The sequence below is a fragment of the Aquarana catesbeiana genome, linkage group LG12 (genome assembly GCF_042186555.1).
Source record: "Aquarana catesbeiana isolate 2022-GZ linkage group LG12, ASM4218655v1, whole genome shotgun sequence".
Classification (NCBI taxonomy): Eukaryota; Metazoa; Chordata; class Amphibia; order Anura; family Ranidae; genus Aquarana; species Aquarana catesbeiana.
Window position 1 is genome coordinate 37,078,236 of NC_133335.1, and position 22,637 is coordinate 37,100,872.

The 22,637-nt window shown below is 42.7% G+C and overlaps 1 protein-coding gene across 1 annotated transcript in view; it reads left to right on the forward strand.

Moving 5' to 3' along the window:
* Positions 1–22,637, forward strand: part of ADA (adenosine deaminase) — a 98,169-nt gene that overhangs the window by 67,777 nt on the left and 7,755 nt on the right. Inside the window, exons 6-10 of the mRNA XM_073607579.1 lie at positions 4,186–4,310; positions 12,138–12,209; positions 13,275–13,376; positions 17,324–17,391; positions 19,024–19,153. Coding sequence (XP_073463680.1) covers positions 4,186–4,310; positions 12,138–12,209; positions 13,275–13,376; positions 17,324–17,391; positions 19,024–19,153 — 497 coding nt within the window. The remainder of the gene's footprint in view (positions 1–4,185; positions 4,311–12,137; positions 12,210–13,274; positions 13,377–17,323; positions 17,392–19,023; positions 19,154–22,637) is intronic.

Here is a 22,637-nt window from a genome sequence, read left to right on the forward strand (position 1 = left end):
AGTTGGCCCTCTAAATGAGCATGTACTGATAAGTTGGATTCCTATATTAACCACTTCATACCCCACCCATAGTAATATGACGTCTGCAGGAGGGATCTCCCATCCTGGGCGGGCGTCATATGATGTCCTGGGCTTTACTGACCGTCTAGGGGGCGCATGTGCTCACGCGCCGCGTCACTCGGAAGCCGGTGCACGTGCCCGGTGGCCGCGATGTGTGTGTAAAGAGACCGATCGTGTGTTCCCAGTACAGAGGAACACACGATCGGTCTCCTCCCCTTGTGATTCCCTCCCCCCCCTACAGTTAGAATCACTCCCTAGGTAACACATTTACCCCTTGATCGCCCCCTAGTGTTAATTGGGATATTTATTATAGCCAAAAGTAAAAAATATTGTTGTTTTTTTTCAAACTTGTCACTCCTCTTCTTTTGTTTATAGTGCAAAAAATGAAAACTGCAGAGATAATCAAATACCACCAAAAGAAAGCTCTATTTGTGGGGAAAAAAAGATTTCATTTGGGTGCAGTGTTGCATGACCGCGCAATTGTCATTCAAAATGCGACAGCGCTGAAAACTGAAAATTGGCCTGGGCTGGAAGGGGGTGAAAATACCCTGTATTGAAGTGGTTAAGGATGCTCAGTTAATAAATCCATGTTCTGGAAGCCCAACTGTCAGTATGCTTTTCTTCTCAGAACCTGTCAATGCGTCGTTGCTGTGGAAGGCCAGTGTGAGTGCAGCCTTGTTGTAGGAGGCCCACTGAAGCCAGTACACCCATTTTCTCATAAGCCCATCGTCAGCATGCCCTTCTCCAGGTAGGCCCACTATCGAGGCACCTATGCCCTTCTCCAGGCAGGCTCACTGGTGAGGCACCTATGCCCTTCTCCAGGCAGGCCCACTGTCGAGGCACCTATGCCCTTCTCCAGGTAGGCCCACTGTCGAGGCACCTATGCCCTTCTCCAGGTAGGCCCACTGTCGAGGCACCTATGCCCTTCTCCAGGCAGGCCCACTGTCGAGGCACCTATGCCCTTCTCCAGGCAGGCTCACTGGCGAGGCACCTATGCCCTTCTCCAGGCAGGCCCACTGTCGAGGAACCTTTTTTATTTTTCAGGCTTATCATGTTGGCGTGCCCACTTTCTCACAAGACCACTGTCAGCATGTCCTTGTTCTTACATGTCCACTGTCAGCCTGCCCCTTTTCCTGGCAAGCCCACTTTTGGCACCTCCTTGTCTTAGCAGGCCCACTGTTGGCACACCTTTGTCCTGGCAGGCCCATTCTTAGCACACCCTTGTCCTGGAAGTCCCACTGTTGGCGCACCTTTTTCTTGCAGGCCCACGGTCTGTGAGTCCTTGTCTTGACAGGCCAACTGTCAGCACACCAGGGAAGGTCTACTATCGGTACACCCTTGTCCTGGCAGCCCCACTGTTGGTGCACCCTTTTTCTGGTAGCTCCAAGCAATTGACTTTAGGGGCTTTCAAGTACAAATTGTGCAGTAAAATTCCACTTCCAGGTTCTGGGTTTACAGTTGACACCTTCAAAAGTCATTTGTGATTGCTTTTGACCCTGATAATGTCCCCATGCCATAGTCCATGCTCTGTAGAAATACTTGGAGGATACACCCCAGGGCAGGGGACCAGGATGTCCAGGTTACAGCAATGCTCCTCTAGTCACATGCTAAGGAAGTGAGGGGAAATCACTTTCAGACTCGGTAGCGGTCACACAGTAACAATATTGTTTATTTTTATAACCCATTATATATTCTGAATCACCATGAAATGTAGATCGTAACATCCTTCCTTCACCAGACACATCTGTGATAGCTTTATATAGTTAAATATTTTGCAGGATGGGGGCCCATGAATTCCGTCTCTGCATCAGGAGGGATTTCCATCCACATCGCTGTCAAAAACAGATGTTGTTTTAGTCCCTAAAATATTTCCATCATCCCCACAGTATGCAGCCAGGAATCATAAAACCAAAACATGATTTGCAGTGACTCGTGTTGGCATGTTTCAGGTCTTTTCATTAAAATCAAAACCCCTCGCATGTGTTCCATTAGCAACAAGCTGATTTGTCAATGGACTATTTCAAGGATCATCTTGAAGTGATATCAAACCGAAATATTGTATACATCTCAGCTTGCCAATCCTAAGATGGCTGCATTAGTTTTCTTTTTTCAGACTTTTAACTATATTTACATTTGATGTGCCTGGTAAGCTGCAGTATATTACGTTTTTATGTTTGGGTTTTATTTCTGCTTTACCTTGAAATCAAGAAAACTTGCCAGTTTATAAACCTCACATTCTCTCTTTTTCCCATTGCTCCTACTCTCTGCATCTCGTATGTCAAACACAAGGCCCGCAGGCAGAATCCGGCCCACCAGGCCTTGTCATGTGACCCTCTCTCCCAGTTTTGCAGCCGAAACGTGATGGAACTCCATTCCACCATCTCTGGCTCTTGCCCTTGGCTACCCGTTGTCACTTGTAAACACAGAAGCCTTCTGTGTTTACAAGGGACAGCTTTGCTCTCAGCGGCTCCTGGATACAGATCCTTGCATGCGCTAACTGTGGGAACAGCTCTCCAGAGGGAGAATGATTTCCCTTCAAGGCCCCCCTAAACCCTGCACTCTGTACACAGTGCGTCCATGAACTCTGCACATTGCTTGTAGTGTACTCCTAAAGTGTGCACTCTGGATGTGGTGCACCCCTTAACCTACTCTGTATGTAGTGCACCCCTGGAACTTCAGTCTGTACATAGCGCACCCCTAAACTCTGCACTCTGTATGAGAAAAGGTATTTTGCCTATCATCTAGAAAATAAAGCACCACATCCCTTAGAAAATATTTTAGAAAATTTGAAAAGATATATACGATTGTTTTAGGTGCCAAATTAGAACAAAATAATTTTATAAAAGTAGAAATGTATTCAAACAGTAAAAGCTAACATACAAAGAGTAAATATTGATATTACAGTTCTAATACATGTGCTGACTGATTTCATCTCTACATGTCTACATTTCATCTCATACAAGGCGAAACATGTAGAGATGAAAACAGTCAGCACATGTATTAGAGCTGTAATATAAATATTTACTCTTTGTATGTTTGCTTTTACTGTTTGAATAAATTTCTACTTTTATAAAAATTATTTTGTTCTAATTTGGCACCTAAAAAAATCCCATATACCTTTTCAAATTTTCTGCACTCTGTATGTCGTGTACTTTTGAGCTCTGCATTCTGTGCAAAGGGCACCCCTAGACTCTGCACTCTGTACGTAACGCACTGCGGAACCCTGTATGTAACACACCCCTGAACTCTGTGCAAAGGGCACCCCTGGAACTGCACTCTGTACAAGGCGTGCCCCTGCACTCTGTATGTAACGCACTCCGGAACTCTACATTTTGTATTTAGAACACTCCTGAACACTGTATGTAGTGCACCCCAGATACAACCGGCCCTTTAAAGGCAACCATACTGCTGATGTGGTCCACAATGAAATTGAGTTTGACACCCCTGCTCTACATTCTCTGTGGGCTCTTTCTTTTTGTTATATATTTTGCTTTGTTTTATTATGTAACTACGCTAATAAGACTTCATGGTGCTGGTAATGGCTTTTTATGGCCACAGTGACCACAGTTTACGAGAAATTGATTGTGATTGATTAGCCAAGCTCCTGTTGCTTCAAGGGACTAGTTCAGTCCTGCTCAGCTGTGATATCAACTGGATATATATATATATATATATATATATATATAATGTATATGTTTTATTTTTTTTTTTTTTTGCATGTGTATGACTATTGGAACCAAAATCACCCTGTAAGGGGGGCGGGGGGTGATTTTCCAAAATTTACATGTGTTACATGGATGGATGGTTCAAATGCAAGTTATCCCTTTACAGTGTATGTGAAGTCTTAAATTTGGTCCGCTTATCATGTTGAACTATGATTTTTACATTAGTAAAACCACTGAGTCTGAAAATGCTAAAGTCTAAAATGATCCAGCTCAAAAAGCATCCACACATAACCAAAATATGAGTTCTGAATGGACGGACCCTTTAAGGCAGACATTTTTGTTAACACCTCTGTGATATATTTCCTTCTTGTAGTGTTTAATCTGTTATGTGCCGCATCTGGCACTGTGTAGACAACACATATACATAATCTAAATGTCGTCTTTGCTTTCTGATGAACAGACTGGTCGTTAGAAGTGGTGGAGCTCTGTAAGAAATATCACAACAACACCGTTGTGGCCATTGACCTGGCTGGCGATGAATCCCTTAATTGTGAGGCGGCTCCCGGACATCAGAAGGCCTATGAGGTGAGAGCTCCTATGAGAAGGCCTGAAATATATTATAATGGTGATCTTCGGCATTAATACAGGAGCTGGTCCATGTAGTGGAGGCAGAAAATTGATCTGTGGCTCAATCATTTATTAAAGTGAACCTGTCAGACATTTTACATGTATAACTGTAAATCTCCCAGTTTAAAACAGAAACCACAGGTCTAGGAAAATCCTATTCTATGGGCCCCTCTGATCTTGGTTTCCCTTCCATGACTTGAGGCCTAAGCTTTGGGAAACCAGGATTGGAGGGTGACACAAGAGAATGATGGGGACCTTGTATATATTCAGTATTGGATGGTGACACAGCGTACTCACCCCTTCTGTCATGTGACGGTATTTGGGCCTGCCAATTGGCCACTGTGAAAAAGGTCAGGTGCTCTTCAATAACTGAAACCTCACATGTTTTGTGAGGGCTGCAATGGAGGAAGGAGCAAAAGGAGAACAGGAAGAAAGTGATAATAGGTGGGTTAGGAGGTGATCTTTAATGGACAAGTTTACAATGAGGTGAGTGGTTTGCTTTAACGCAGTGCAAGGTGTGGCAACGATGCCCAAAATATAGTATTCCATAGCTTCCAATACCCGTACAGTTTGCTCAGGATGTATTGCAACATCATGGCTGGATCTTTTCAAAAAGCAGCATGTTCCCATATTCTTGCACAGCCCACTAAACCACAAATGGTGGACAATGAGAAGATGGGTGGCCAGCCTGGATTGCCAGGTTCAGAGGCTTCAATCCCATGCAAAAACCCTGAAAAAGCTGGGGACTGCAATAGATTATGTAAAGCAGATGAAACTGCTTTAGGGTCTATGTCAATGGGCTTGTCTTGATGGGTAAATGCAGCTGGCCTTTTCGGTTTGGGATGCTTCTGAGATGGTTCAGAATTCATTGACTTGTGCCGTTGACCTCCTTCGGACCTCAGGCTTGCTTTAAACTGCTTTTGCTTTCAAGCAATGATGTAAACAGATGTCTATTGTCCCACTTAAGTACAGGTGCGGTCCTACCCAGATGGTGCTGGTGGGGATCTGGTTGGTTTTACCGAGTTCCGTAAGTTAGAATTTTCACAGATGATTATATTACTTAAAATATCTGTCCTAGGCGGCGGCATTAATTTTAGCACTTGTTAGGATTTAATACTGCCCACACTGATAGGAATCAGAGTTAATAAGTGATTGCAGTCCAGTGCCCCCCTTTGTGTAAGACAGCCTCCCCCTTCAATTTTGTAAATTGTCCTGCCCCCCCCCCCCCCCCCCCCCCAATATCTAATGTCCTGACCGGCAGGGGCTGGCGCACCACCAAAGCGCACTTTCAGGAATTTTTTGGCAGCTTTGTAAGGCCTGATACTTTCATCCATATGTACAAGACCTCCTGAAGGCTGGCTTCCTGTGATGATTACCCGTGGTGGCTTTCTTTCATTTGGAAAAGAAAAGCATGTTTGGGTCCTAGGCTCTGTTCCTAAAGACCTTTTTACTACAAACACATTTAAAGCCTTGCTATCAATGTTGTTTTTTTTAATCCTACGCCAAGAACAATAGTCAGTTTCATTCAAAGCAGCAGATCAGGTTTGATGTGAACCAAAACGGAATGTTTGGTGGAGCTTGTAGCTGCCTCTACCTGTCTGAACAGCTGTCTGGTGCAGAGATAGAAAAATGCTGGCAAGGTGAGATACAGTAAATGTCATTCTTCTAATGATGAACATTTTGGTGTTTTTTTTTAGACTCTTAGGTAATTTTATGGTTGTTTGTGCTGGCTGACTGTTGGTATGGAAGCATTAGTAGATTAGGATGAGGGAGTTAGGTGTAAGGGGGCCCGGCTGTCTTATTTTAGATCAGATATAGTCAATCATTTAAAATTGGCCCTAGTATATGTATGAATGTGTGTTAGGGACCTTAGATTGTAAGCTCCGTGAGGGTAGGGACTGATGTGAATGTACAATGTATATGTAAAAGTGCTGTGTAAATTAACAGCGCTATATGAGTACCTGAAATAAAAAAAAAAAAATAGGGGGGGGGGGGGGGGTAGACATAAATGGTGTGGGGGGTTGGCTTGACATTCTTCAAAAATACACTAAAACTTTCTTGTATTTAAAAACTTTTCTACTTTATTTCTTTACAGCAGAATGTTTCATCTTACTGTTATTTCATGCTATTGTTTGCGTGTCGCTATGCTAACCTTGGGAGGTTAGGTTATTGAAGTTAGGTGTACAACCACAGCAGTTCTCCAGCACGAACACTAAATTGTCAAAAGTATTGGGACATCTGCCTTTGATGCACATGAACTTTAATGGCATCCCAGTCTTAGTCCGTAGGGTTCAATATTGAGTTGGCCCACCCTTTGCTGCTATAACAGCTTCAACTCTTCTGGGAAGGCTGTCCACAAGGTTTAGGAGTGTGTCTATGGGAATGTGTGACCATTCTTCCAGAAGAATGGAAGAACCTTGCTTTGTGCACTGGTGTACAGTCATGTTGGAACAGAAAGGGGCCATCCCCAAACTGTTCCCACCGGGAGCATGAAATTGTCAAAAATGTCTTGTTATGCTGACGCCTTAAAAGTTCCCTTCACTGGAACAAAGGGGCCAAGCCCAACCCCTGGAAAAACAACCCCACACCATAATCCCTCCTCCACCAAATGATTTGGACCAGTGCACAAAAGCAAGGTCCATAAAGACATGGATGAGCAGGTTTGGGGTGGAGGAACTTGACTGGCCTTCACAGAGTCCTGACCTCAACCCGATATAACACCTTTTGGGATGAATTAGAGTGGAAACTGCGAGCCAGACCTTCTAGTCCACATCAGTGCCTGACCTCACAAATGCGCTTCTGGAAGAATGGTCAAACATTCCCATAGACACACTCCTAAATCTTGTGGACAGCCTTCCCAGAAGAGTTGAAGCTGTTATAGCTGCAAAGGGTGGGCCAACTCAATATTGAACCCTACGGACTAATGCCCGTACACACGGTTGGACATTGATCGGACATTCCGACAACAAAATCCATGGATGTTGGCTCAAACTTGTCTTGCATACACACGGTCGCACAAAGTTGTCGGAAAATCCGATCGTTCTGAACGCGGTGACGTAAAACACGTACGTCGGGACTATAAATGGGGCAGTAGCCAATAGCTTTCATCTCTTTATTTATTGTGAGCATGCGTGGCACTTTGTGCATCGGATTTGTGTACACACGATCAGAAATTCCGACAACGGATTTTGTTGTCGGAAAATTTTATAACCTGCTCTCAAACTTTGTGTGTCGGAAAATCCAATGGAAAATGTGTGATGGAGCCTACACACGGTCAGAATTTCCGACAACAAGGTCCTATCACACATTCGACCGTGTGTACGGGGCATAAGACTGGGAATCCATTAAAGTTTGTGTAAAGGCAGGCGTCACAATACTTTTGACAATATAGTGTATGTCCTGTTAGTAGTTATTCACTAACTGCATAGAAAACAGGTCTAGTACATGCAGTATATTGGAAGTGGTTTTAGCTAACTTTAAATATTATTATGGGCAGCACTGCGGCTTAGTAGTTAGCCCTTCTGTCTTGCAGCACTGGGTTCTTTGGTTTGAATCCCTGATCTGCATGGAGTTTGCATGTTCTCCTTCTACTTGCATGGCTACCCTCTGGGTTCCCTGATTTCCACCGACACTCTAAAGACATGCTGGTAGGTTAATTGGCTCCTGTCTAAATTGGTCCTAGTATGTGTATGCATACATGTAATGTAGGAAGCTTTGATTGCAAGCTCCTTGGGGGTGTATTGCCCTGCAGTGCATGGGAGGACGTCGAGGGACAGTCCACCGTCAGATAGTGGAGAATCGCCATCTAGCAGGAAAGCGGCGGATCAAGGGTTTCTCGTCTCCCCTAAAAAAAAAAAAAAAAAAAATTAGCCCTTGCAGCGTTGGTGCAACCCCACTGCAAGAGATAACATTTTATTTGCCTGGAATTGGGCTTTAAATCATCATGTAAGATATATTTTGCTGGAAACTGACAAGGACTCGGGAGCACCACTCTAATGTGTAAGTGCAGTCAGTGTGGCACTGTACTAATCCTATTAAACAGTGCCACCTAGTGACCGTAAATGGGAACAACATGTCTTTTGAAGTTCACCATGTGTACACCTATATGGAGGTACAGTGTTGTCTGCAGCAACCAATCAAATTCCTGCTGTCATTTTTTTCAGCCTATAGCAGCAGGAATATGGCTGCTTGTAGACAACAGACTCGTTTTCTATACCAAAATTTCAGTAAAATAAAAGTGATAGTTATTAGAATGCAGGGTGGCTAGATTATTTTTATTATTATAAGATTACATTCCAACCTGTTTTTTTATGTTGGTGTTTTATGTGATGGCAATAAATTCCTCTGTATAGTAAAGGTGACAAGTTAGTGCCTTTTACAGCGCAGATAAATACAAATTCTGGTAACAGTGTGTGGGTTTTATGGAACTTCTGCTGTTCCAAAGGTCAGATGGAGATCGGAGGCATATCGCTTATTACATAACTCCGCATGCCAAACTGTCCCTCCCCCACCCAAATCTTTCTTCCTCTCTTTCCTATACAGCTGGTCTTGTTTTCCGTCTGACATGCAGGTTGTCTTATGGATAGCATAGGAAAGAACTAGACTTTTTGTCAAGTTTATTTTTTTCTGTGTCTCCTGTTGGGAAGTTTTAATTCCACAATTTGTCTTGGTGACCATTGTCGGTGGGGCAGAAAAATGTCAACAATTGGATGAGAATTCGGTTTGTTTTGGAGAAATTTTCTCTCATTTCCTGTTGTGTCTTCTGAACAGGAAGTGATGGGACCAGCCCTTTTTAAGTTTTGACTTTGCATACACTTTAAAGTAGCAATAAAGAATAAAGGCTTTTTTTTTTTCATTTTAGAGTAATGGAGGTTTAAAGCCCTTTTAAAGTTTTTTTTTTTTTTTTTTTTTTTTTTTTCCTTGTCATCCCCTTTGGGGGGAGATTTTACTTGACTTCCTGTTCCATAGCTAAAACAGGAAGCAAGAGGAAATCCCTCCAAAGTGAGGGAATCCCTGATTGTCCCCGGAACTAGTGTCCTCTATTACTGATCTGGGGACAACACAAAATTTGGGTTTTCATTAACTTTCATTTATGATAACAGTAAGCATTAGAAGTAGAGAGGGTGAATCTCACACTGGCATTGAAAGCAGGCGTTTGAGGGGCATTTTTAACGCCTATGCAAATGATACAATGGGCAGCACACGGTGAAGCGTTAGCGTCGCTTCAAAATTGAAGCCTCATGTCGAGTCAGGAGGTGTTTGAAGCCCTTCAACGCCTTCCATTCAAGTCGATGGTAACGCTTCGCAAACGCTCTGGCAGGCTTTTGCAGCGCGTTAAAATTTATTTCCCGTACTGTCACTTTCCATTTAAAAATAGGCATTTGTGGAACGATTTTAACGCACCTTATGCTCATTAAACACTCCAAAACTGCACATAGGGCGCTTGGGGAGCAATTTTAACGCTTGTAAAACACCCCCATACTAGAACTCATTGATGCCAGTCTAACGCCCATAGTAACGCTACAGGAGCGTTTGTTAAAGCGGAGTTCCACACAAAAATGGAGCTTCTGCTTTTCGGAACCTTCCCCCCCCTCCGGTGTCACATTTGGCACCTTTCGGGGGGGGGGGGGGTACAGATACCTGTATAAAACAGGTATTTGCACCCATTTCCGGGCATAGACTCCCACATGGGGGGGGGACAGGAAGTAGCGTAGACCCCCCCTCGGGAGTCTATGCCCGGAAGTGGGTGCAAATACCTGTTTTATACAGGTATCTGTACCCCCCCCCCCCCCCCTGAAAGGTGCCAAATGTGACACCGGAGGGGGGGAGGGTTCCGAAAAGCGGGGATCGAGGGACGGTTAGGCCTCAGGTCCCGACATCGCAGGCGCCCTGGACAGGTAAGTGTTCTTCTTTTAAAAGTCAGCGGCTGAAGTATTTATAGCTGCTGACTTTTAAAAAACTAAAATTTCGGCGGAGCTCCGCTTTAAGCCTTAGAAATTTAGTCAAGTGTGAACAAGCCCTAACAGGGGCACAGACAGCAATGAAAAGCTGACAGGCGTTCTAATCCCTCTCAATGCTATCTAAAACAAAAAAAAACAAAAAAAATTTTGCCTTTAGTTATACTTTAATTACCCCAATCTGCTGACAGTTTAAAGTGATTATAAACGATCACCTCGTAAAACAACCCATTCAGTTTAAAATAGAAATGAAAGGCAAAGCATTTTTGTATAGATATAAAAATACATTATAAATATATTTTTTCCCTTTTTTTTTTTTAAATGATCCCATTCCCTCTGTTCTCAGCTGCATAAGAACTGGGGGGGGGGGGGGGGAGAAGCAACAGAATACTTAGCTTCCCAGTAAATGGCTGTGCAGGGGGGGGGCGTGTCAGGACAAGTCTGATCATTGGAGGAGAGCAGGCTGAGCTCCCAGCACAGCTAGAGAACTGACCACAGTGTGTTCTCCTGCTTAGTGTGGTCAGTTTTTAATAGGAAAGTGGAGGGACTGGCAGGAACACCAGGGATTTCACACAAAGCAAGCAATACAAAGAGAAGAGGAGACTTTTTCATACAAGTACATGGTACAGCACCCACATATTAGGAATATGAAGTGTTGGGATATCAAACGCTTTAAGTAGAACTAAAGGCAAATTTTTAAATTTAAAAAAAAAAATTTGGACAGATGGAAGGTTATAACCCCTGTCATTTTTTTGACACTTGTCTCTATTGAGAAGATTTGCCTTCACTTCCTGTCACATAGCCAAAACAGGAAGTAAGAGGAAATGCCTCCAAAGTGACAGAATCCCTACTGGTCACCTGGGTCAATAGAACTGTCCTCTACATTGGAAGGCTTCACCTCCATTCCTGTTCTGGAGACGGCCAAAAATGTGGGTTCCTCTTTCCCGTTCAGTGATATCAGTAAACAGGACAGATAGGGTGAGTTTTCCTAAGACGGGGGCACAGACAGCAATAAAAACCTGACAGGTGTTACTTCTCTCTGCTCTATCCAAAACTAAAACTAAAAACAAAAAGTTTTGGCTTTAGTTATACTTTAATTGACCTGTATTAAAATAATTATATATTGCTTTTCCCCCTGGGTAATCAAAAAATGATCGATTTTTAGGCTGGCATTCACCTACTTATGTGAAGCTACTTAAGCTGTAAGAGCACAACGTGTATATATAGATCAGGCTTTCTCAACCTTTTAACCCTAGAGGAACCCCAAAAATAATTTTCAAGTCTCAAGGAACCCTTACTAAAACCAATTCATCAGGGGTCAATAGAACAATGCCCCTTATACTGGTGGTCAATAGGAAGAATGTTCCCCTAAAATGGTGCTCAGAATGCCACCCTTAAAGACAGCTAAAAATATATTTTGGGTCATGCTGCTGCTTTGCTAAGTGATGATGAACCTTGAACTCTGTAGGCACCATCAGAAAGGTGGTTCATCAGCCACAGCTCAAGGAGCCCCTAGCAACCTCTGGAGGAACCCTGGTTGAGAATGGCTGCTATAGATGGTTCTCTTTTCTCTAGCTTTATAGTCTCTCACAGCATTGTATGATTTATGGGTGACCACTGCACCTAACCACGATTGACTCAATAAATCATCAGGATTGACAGTCAAGTAATCCAAAATGACTGCCTTTACGATGTGTATAATGACAGATGTACTTTAAATGACCCATTACGTGATTTCATGTGCGTAGATGCTCTTTACATTGACATGAATCGTTTGTAGGTATTTGGTGTCCTGAGTTTTCTAACCAGATAATTGAACTGCTTGTAGGAGGCTGTACGATGTGGGATACACAGAACAGTCCACGCCGGAGAAGTGGGCCCACCAAGTGTCGTCAAGGAGGTGAGAAAATCACGTAAGCCAAAATAATTGCCAATGGCTGTAGATCAAATCTGGGGGTGTGCAAACAAAACCGTCTCCTGCACTCGAGGTGGATGTACTGGAAGTGGTGGACCTTAGACCTTCAATTTGAAGCTAAGCAAGGCCTTGCAGCCCCTTAAGGACTGGGGAAATTTGGAAGGAACACTGGAAAAACAGAAACAGAGGGCGCACCAGCCTTTGCGCATTACCCTTTTATAAATCTTTTTATTGAAGAAATCAGTTGTTCAATAAAAAGATTCATAAGGGTAATGTGCAAAGGCTGGTGCTCCCTCTGTTTTTCAAATCTGGAGATGTCATAAGGTGCACTCTTGATTCACAAAACGTAATTGTCTACAAATCTTTCAAAGTTTTCTCAGTTCCGTTCACATTGGAGTCTGGTGCAGTGTGAAAGATATAGGACACGGAATATAGAGCTAAGAAATGGTAATAGAGGACAGGGCGGCGTTGGGTACAAATGGGACAGTTCAGACTTGTGGGTAGGGTTCAAGGCCTTCATTGTGTCGCCTGTGTTTCAAAGTGTTGAAGTGCACGTTCAGAATACCAGTAACTTTTTAAAATACAATTGGCGTATACTGTAAGAAGCCTAAGTGCTAACACTTTTAATTTTCAGCAAAACTGTCATATCTACTGCTTTTCAGTTTTCATAGATGGTCTTCAAAATGTGACCACATCACAACAATGGTCTGCTTGTCAAATCTGGGCAAAGACTTCTTCGCATAGGTATTGCAGTGGAGAGTTTCAGGCAGGAAATGTTTTCAGCTGTTTCCCACTGTAGCTCTTTCTCAACTTTCTTTTTTAAAACCAGAAAAATGAATAACATGACAGTGTATAGGGCAATGAATAACATGACAGTGTATAGGCTCTAGGCCAGGAACCGCAATGGTCTGTTGCCAGAACTGACTTCTGCTCTCTCTTGTGGGCTGGTAAAAAAAAGACAACTGGATGCTGTGGAGAGAGCCAGTTCTTTCTTTATTGCGTTTATTTGGAATATAATTCTCAATGTGGATTTTTCTTTGAACCTCGCAGGCAGTGGATGTGCTGAAAGCAGAAAGAATTGGACATGGATATCACACCATTGAAGATCCCACCTTATACAGGGAGCTGCTGAAACGTAACATGCACTTCGAGGTGAGCGGTGTACTCCGAATATAAGCCTGGTGTGTATGCATGTCCAGACTTCAGATATAGACACTTGTAGATACCCCAAAGCAACACTAACTACAAATGATGAGCGCTCCTGAATTAAGTCAAATATATTAATATATCATTTGATATGTAAATCAATAATGACAACAAGTAAATTGCACATTGTAATATAAATCCAATTACAGAACCAAAATTAGAGCTGCTGCCATAAACACTTGCTGGAGGCAAGCTAAACATAGATAGTTCGATAGTCTCCACAATATAAATCGTGTGAGAGGCAGCGCTGCAGAAACCAGTAATAATCTCCCGCGGTCAACTAGAGAGTCTCGTCTAATTATACTGGTTAGAAGGTCCAAACAAACAAATGTGTCATCCAAAATGTTTGATAACAATGTTGCAAAGATCCTTCTCAATATGCAGTGTGTGGTATCTCTGTAAGTGAGTCAGGTACGAGGGAAACAATGTCCAGGCACAAGCAAGCCTCCACTGTCTTCAATATATATGCAGGGCACAAGTAAAGAATCCCCCTATAGATTCAAACCTTACCAGACCGTGGCGGGTTAGAAGGCATGAGACAGTCATGGACTCGTATTAGTCGACTTTTCTCCAGAGGCACCGCTGACGATTAGATGCTAGCAGGTGGATCGGTTCACTATTCAGATCAGCGCATTCATATAAAAAGGGGAAAATAAAGAGCTCCTTAGTGTAATCCCGTCGTTCTCATGCAATTTACACTTTTTTCATGCTACTTATGTTTTCTTCATGCTATTTACGGTTTTTCATGCAATTTATGTTTTTCATGCGATTTATGGTTTCTCATGTGATTTATGGTTTCCTCATGCAATTTACGGTTCCCATGCAAGTTACGGTTCTCATATAAATTCACGTTTTTCCCATGTTTCTCACGTTTCCCATGTTTCTCACGTTTCCCGTGTTTCTTACGTTTCCCATGTTTGCTCACATTTCATGTCATTGTCTTACGTTCGCTGCATTTCCGTTAGATAGTGCTTACATCCAGGATCTCTCACGTCTACAGATCCATACAGGCTGAGATTTCGTTTTTAATTGATTATCGTCCCACATTATCGTCCCACATTCTTCTCACCTGTAGTCCATTGCTTACTGCATTCAGTAGGGTGGTGCTGTCATTAGGTTCACATTCATGCGCTGTTGGTCTTATCATTTCTGCACCCACATCCTCATACTTGTCAGGTAGTTGGGGGTGTTGTTATGTCATGGGCTGGTTGTCTGTAATGTTCTCTGGTCGCTTTTACACAGCTGGGTTGCCCATGTTCTTCCACTGCAGGTTACCCATCACGTCTATGGGTTTAACAGATTGAGGTGATCGTTTTTAATTGTCTTGTTTGGTGGCAAGTCTCCTCATCTGTGCTTACGCTGCTTACATATTTCGTACAAACTCACGTTTCTTATACAATTTACGTTTCTCATACAATTTACGTTTCTTATACAATTTACGTTTCTCATGCAATTTATTGTTTCTATGCCAACTCACATTTTCATGTTTCTCTTGTTTTCTCAGGTTTCCCATTTTTCCCATGTTACTCTCGTTTCTCATGTTTCTCACGTTGTTCATCAATTTCACGTTCTCGTGCAACCGGCGTTTCTTATGCAGTTTGCGTTTTTCTTGCAGCCTCGGTTCTCATGCTGCTTACGTCGGTTCTTATGCATGTTTCTCGTTCCTTCACGCAGCTTACATTCCTGTCACAGGTTTCTCAGTCTGCTCACGTTTCTCTCCCAGTTTATGTTGCTGACCCAGTTGTGCGTCATTTTCACTCAGTTCATGGTTACTATTTTCATCGTTTTGCTGGATACCGTTCATATGTTTTGTCTTCACGGTTGAGTTGGTCGGTTTTAATTGGCGTGGGTAGCAGCAATTCATCTCATCCAGGTTACATTCTTTATATCTCAGTTTCTGTTTCATAAATTACATCTTACCACCTACTTCAGCACCCAGACACGTTTTCAGGTTGCAAGTTCCGGTTATGCAGGACATGTCTCAAGCAGCGGATATTGGGGACTTTGTTTCTATCCCTCCTTCTCCAGCTGGTTGGGTCGGAGCACAGTAGCTCACCCTCTCTCAGAACCTGGACCGTTCCAAGGCTTCATTATTCACACATAGCTAGCTATGTGCTAGCTCTTGACCCGATGGCAGTATTTCAACGCAGTGGATTGCTTTCCCGGCTTTGGCTCGGAAAGCCCAGCTATTTAAGTTACTGTTCCCTTGCTCATCGAGTGCGAGTGCGGAGCAGGTTACCCAGCGGACTGTGTTTTTATTTCCCTGTCCCATACGCACACTACCTTAATTTCCTAGCTACGTCCGGCCAGGAGTGGCAATAGTATGGAACTATTGGTAAGTCAGCCTATGGCAGCTCCAGTAGCTTCTACTGGCTCAGGGGCTTTAGTGGATTCCGGAACCTTCTTAGTCCCTAGGCCGGTACCAGTAGGCCCAGGTCTCGGAAGCAGATGCTGGCGTCACACCTTCTCTTCGGTTTCCTGCATTTGTGATGGATTGGTTTTCTATTTGGCTGACGCAGCAGCCTTGATCGTTAAGTCTTTATTTTGAATACCAGGATGGCACATGACACTGCTTGGGATGTTTTCCAGGCTTTCCTGTCAAGGTTTCCTAGTCCTGACGGTTAACATCCAGTTCCTATTTGCTTTTCTGTTTTTTTGCCTCTTCCAACTCATATCGGCCTACAGCACTATCAGGGCATATCTGGCTGGGACTCAGCATTTCATGTTGTTGGAAGGCCCCGACAGGCCTTTCTTTATTTTCTGCGCACTCTATTTAAGCCATCCTCAGGGATCCTGAAGAGTAGCCCTCCTGCTGTGCTCAGCAGACTTCCCATCGTGGGTCATATTTTTTACGACGTATCTGTCATGCTCTCAAGGTCTCCTTTTGCGTTGGTTACCAGCTTGGTGCTCAAGGCAGCCCTATAGCTGGCCTTTTGGGGGTCCTGAGGCCAGGGGAGTTGCTCTTCTGGCCCAGGGTCTCACTTACTTTTGGCCAATCAACTGGTTTTGCACCCCGGGCTTTTCTGTTTACATCGGCATGCTCGCAAGACGCAGCAATCAGGAGGCGGCACTGTCACCAGGTTCTTGGAGACTGGTAAGGCGTTGTGCCCGGTGTTGGTTTAAACCAGCTCGGCAGTGCTACATCTGATAAACCCAGGGATGGTCCTCTGTTGCCTTTTCCTAGCGCTCCCCTCTCTGTAGTTCAATGCATACCTCATTGCTGCCCCCTTTTTGGCCAATCAGGGTCTGGACCCTAAGGCATACTTTGGCATTCATTCAAGATAAGAGCAGCTTCTGTGACTTTGCGCCAGGGGGCCCCGGCCCTCATTATTTGGTATTTGGGTAGGTGGAGGTCGTCTTGTTTCTCTGGGTATGTCTCAGAGCCACTTTTGAGATGCCACAAGCGGTTGTCAATCTGGCAGATTGTAAGTTAATTCAGTGTGTAATAAATCTGGTTGTTAAGCTTTCATCCTACTGGGTTTATTTTTGCCCCCTTTTAGGCATACTGACCACGTGACCCAGGCACACTTCATGTTCTCTGTTGCTCTTTGTTCCTTTCCTACACTATCCACAGATTGACTCCGAGTACAAAAGTGATTTAAGGTAGAAGAGCAAATATAATAGTGTATATATACATTCTACTCTAATTTTTTTTCTTTGTTTTTACATATCTTTTTGTACAGTATTGTGTGGTTTGTCCTAAATGTAAAGAATTTAATAAAAATTTAATTATAAAAAAAGGAGTGGAAAGATGCTATTTGCTTTTCTGTCTTTGCTGAATCCCATATGATGGATGTATGACAAGGAACCCTTTTACAAAGAAATATTTCTTCTTATTGCTCCTTTCCTAATCTATGAAGAAAGTGTGTGCTGATTGTGTCATTCTGTTACAGACATGTCCATGGTCCAGTTACCTCACAAGTGCTTGCGATCCCGATTTTACCAAACATCCTGTCATACAGTAAGTCGTATACTCAAGTATATCACCCCCCTGTGAACTTATTTTCAAAGGCCTTGAATTAAAAAGGTTGTAAACCCTTACCTATAGCCAGTGAAGTGACTGGTCCCAGGTGATACACAGAGATGAAACATATCCTCCTATATAAGTTGTACCTGTTTATCTGTAATCTTCTCTACATCAGTTCAAAGTGCAGAATTTTTACAAGATCTCTTCAAAGTGGAGAGCTGAGGTTACATCAGTGAGGAAAGCTCTGAGAGCTGATTGGAGGGAAGCTTCTCCCTTCACACAGCAACAGAGCTGAGGCTGTCAATCACAGGTTGTACCCTCCGGTCACCAGTTTTCTTTTGTTGTCGGGAAAACTGGTCAGAAGTGACACTGATAGGAGAGGAAGGAGGCAGTGGACAGAAATAACACTTAGTGCTCTGGATTAAGACAAGCCTTAGGGGTTCACAACCACTTTGTCTTGCAGCTACTCCTGATCCTTTTCATGTTCACTGCTGTTGACAACCCTGGAAGTTTTTTTTTTTCAGATACTTTGATAAATGAGACCAGGAGTGTTCTGATAAGGAGCTGCTGATCTGTACAAGTTACTATTAATAATGGTTTGGGTTACAACCTTTGTTAGATTTTATTGCAGTCTGTGTGTGCATTGGAAAGTCTTGCCCTTCTCTGCCTGTCTTGGTGTCAGGGAATCTCAAGGACAAGTGAGGGTAGATCTTTCTGATGGGTATTATAGTCACAAAGTCTCTAAAGACCCATGGAAAAATGTAGAATTTGTTAGATATCTCTCTGATGGGGACATCTGTCAGGGCTTTATTGATGGTTATGTCTCTGTCTTGGTGACCAGGATATGAAATTAAAGGGGGACAGTATGGCAGGGCACTTCCAGAAGGGTTGTAATTAAAAACCTGATAGAGATGCCAACTCTCACCACCCTATTGAAGACATATAAACAATTTGGCCAACAGTTGGCCTTTAAACACCCAAATGGTTGTGTTGACCATGTACCTCAAAGTTGACCATGAAATAAAGCATCCCATCCAGTCTAATTTCTGCTCTAGTTACAAAGGGGTGGGTAGTGCTTTGGTGGCATGGTTTTTAATGGCCTTCGCTGTAAAACTCAAACATTATGTGCACATTATTAAAGTGTAAATATCACACATACTAATGTACTGAAAGCCACTTTGTAAATGATACTGAGGTATGCCGTGTACCCAATGGAAAATGTCCACATTTTTGTGGAATGATAGTTGTCTTTGTAGGCACAGCAGCCCTAGGGTCCATAATGAAGCTGTAATCTGGCAGTGGTGCTGGGGTACATGGACCATCACTACCCCCGAGTATTACTTACCATTTCAGAGATTGTGCTGAATGAGTGCATCTGCCATGGTGGAGCTAGGCACAGCACAATGATCATTTCCCATGTCTTCTCAGTCTTGAGATAACGGGAGGTAAGGGAGATAATGCCTGGGAGGGAGGAGTGCCAAGGTTGCTGAGCCCTCGCGTGGTAGTTTATACTGGGGTACCTGCCTACATAGCTATAAACCAATTTCTAAATGACTGCATGAAATTTTTGCCACACTTGTAAGCACACTGTACAGGTCCACTAACCAGGGTTTGGCTGTTTCCTAGATTTAAGAAAGACAAAGCCAACTACTCTCTGAACACAGACGACCCTCTGATCTTCAGATCTACGCTGGACGTGGATTATAACCTTGCAACAAAACATATGAGCTTCACCCAGGAAGAGTTTAAGCGAGTGGTAAGTGTACACTGGAACATAGGTTTTTCTGTTTCGTGTACCAATAGGTGTGTGATGGATGTGTTGGCGGCTCTAGGCGCTGCATTGGTTCCAGATTGATACATTCGTACTTTGCTGGCGGTTTTAAGCTTTTTTTGGCCGCTAGTGGGCGTTAAAAGCGGCCGAATAGTGCTGCAAAAACGACGGTAAAGCGCCGCTAAAAATAGTGGTGCTTTACCACCGATGCCCGGGCAGTGTGAAAGTGCCCTTAAGCGCACCGCCCCAGTGTGAAAGCACTCGGGCTTTCACATTTTGCCAGCACGGGAGGCAGTTTTCAGGCGCTATTTCTAGCGCTTAAAACACCTGAAAACTGCCTCAGTGTGAAAGGGGTCTTGGTGTGGATAGGCTCTGTTCCAAGCAGCATGCCCCCCCCCCCCCCCATACTGCTCATTCAGCCCTATACACCCTCTAGTGGTAGCCTGGGGGATAAATGCAGCATAGAACATGTCTGGAAGCTTGGCTTCTTTCAAAGGATTAAAGGCCACCTTTCTGACCATGTTTCATGCTACACCCATATTTACAATATATATATATAAATAAATGTCATTCTGCAGCCCCCTAAGCTTACCTGAATTGTGGGGTTCTTCTCCCCGCACCATTCTGTAATGTTTCTACTTTGGTTCTGTGCCTCCCCCCATATCATCTATTTACACTAATCTGTGAATGGGAAGTCCCATCTGCCACTGTAGTAGAAGGACTCAAAGATCTCAGCAGAGCACAAGTGCAGTAATGTCACCGTAATTGTAGTCCATTCATTCATTTTAACCTCTTACCAAAGCTACAGACCTGGGGCTGGGGAATTGGTCTGCAGGAGCCGGTGCATTGCATCTGTGATCCACTGATTGTGGCTGCAGTGCTTGGCCAGGCTCCAATGCAAAATATTTAATAATGCCCTTTTTTTTAAGATCAATGCATTTATTGTTATTATTTTTTTCAAAAGGTGGATTATGCCTTTAAAGCCTAGCTCCATGTTTATAGGACAGGGTAGATAAAAATCAAGGATTTTTTAAAAATCCTTTTTTTGATTTGAATCTGATTTTTATCTCATTTATTTTAATAGAATGCTTTTGGAGTAAAGATCTAAGATACATTAATATTTTAGTTTATTCAGCATGAAATGGAGCTTAGTTATGTAGCTTGAGGCTGTATATTCTGCAATATTTACATTTTTGGTAAACCTATTCAATGAATCCAAGCTCTGCAAGCTGAGATAACCTGCACTGCATTGATGCATTCACACAATGTCACAGTAACCATGAGATAAACCAAAGTTCAGGAATATTTTTTTATCCCGTTGTTTTGCAAATCTATGTACACTACAAACTGTATGATTGAATTGGTTCTGATATTGCTGTTTTACTAACCTGACAGCTTATTGTTTTAAATAGGAAACCTTAATTTTGTTTGCAAACATTAAAGATTCTAACTACCAGCAAGAATGAGTCTACATCTGAAAGATCACCTGTCATTTCATATTCATCATGGCAGCATCCACTCACCTGCTGCCGTCACATCCCTCACCTTGTTGTACCGCATCACCAGCCGTCCCATTAAAGTGAATGAGACTGTCAGTGAGGCTCAGAGGAGGAGCTGCTGCGGGACAGAGATGACAGTTGCTCTTTAAAAATTATGATTTAAATCAAATCCACCCTGGTTTTATGGTGCCCTTTAAATAGTTTAAACTATTTCCTTCACTAACAGGTGCATTTGCTGGGCGCTCTCTATAAACAGTATGTATTCTCAGCTATATACAGTATACAGAGCTGTGTTCCGGCGGTGGGATGGGAACTTCATGTCCCGCTCCTGGGATAAAATCAGAATTGAGCACTGCTCAGCCATTCACAGGAACCTTTTATTCTTTTTATGAATACAGAGCTTCCTCTGATTGGCTGAGGCGAAGGTTGTAATGTCATCTGCCCGCCTCTCCACCTCAGCCAATTGGAGGAAGCTTTGTATTCATTCATATTCATAGAATACAAAGCTTCCTGAGAATGGCTGAGCAGTGCTTAATCCTATTTGATTTTGTTCCAGGAAGTCCCCATCCCACTGCCGAGACACAGCTCTGTATACTGTATGGAGCTGAGGCTATATACAGTTTATACAACAGGCCTGTGAGTGAAGGGAATGAGTTGAACCATTTTAAAGGTACCATACGCTTTAATTCTAATAACTAGTAGTAAAACATATATATATATATATATATATATATATATATATATATATATATATATATATATATATATATATATATATATATATATATATATATATATATATATCCTGTTTCCCCGAAAATAAGACCTACAAGGACTTTAACTAGGGCTTATTTGAGGGGTAGGGCTTATATTGCAGCCATCACCGACAATCACGCTAGGTCTTATTTTCGGGGAAACAGGGTATATATATATATATATATATATATATATATATATATATATATATATATATATATATATGTAACTGAAACAAAGAACCCTATATAAGCATAGCTCCTATACCATTCAGGCACATGTGATCATTTATATAAATGGTACACAGAATAGCTATTATGGGTGATTTCACTGGATACATCTAAAAGAACATTGAAGTATCACTGCACAGGACTGGCTTCCTGATAGCAACAATGGTGGGCCATGCCAGCACAATAAGAAAAAGCATAGCCACTTTTCCAAAGGCCCAGGTGACAGGGTGACAATGCATGAGAACAGACTGGGGACAGGGACAGAGCGTTGTCACCCTATAACAGGAAGTGACTGAACAAGAAGCTTCATGGCAGGATCACCAGGTATTTTTATTGAAAACTTCAGATTTTAAAAGATTATAAAATAAGTTTGATATGATATCAACACGGTAAAGCTGATCTCCATGTTTTGTATAACTTTACCACTTCAAAGCCGTAACTTATATATACACATTATGCAGTCTTAAAGTGGTTTACCAAGATTAAAGCTGAAGTTATCAGCCATAACCCCGGGATCATTTCTTTCAGCCGGCGGCTGGCTTTCTCATGGAACGCTTTAGAAATGCTGGTGTGTGTTGGGCTTATCGTTTCCACCGGCTTGCCTGAGAAATGATCCGACGGTGCAGCTGGCTCGTCCCAGAGGTGATCAAAGACTAGGTCGTCTTTGATTGCCTCTATGGCCTTGGGAGGACTGGAGCGACGTCATGACGTCACTTCCGGTCCAGAGTGGAAGTAAACAAATCTTTTTTTTTTTTTTTTTAAGCAAATAATCACTTTTTTTTTTGATCTTTTGCTTTTAACGGTAATGAAAAGATCTGGGGTCTTGTTGACCCCAGCTCTCTTCATAAAGAGGACCTGCCATCTGTAATTCTATTATAAGGGATGTTTATATTTGTTTACAAATTTCTATTACACGGGATGTTTACATTACCTTGTAATAGGAATAAAAGTGGTAAAAATTAAATGTATTTAATTTTTTATTTT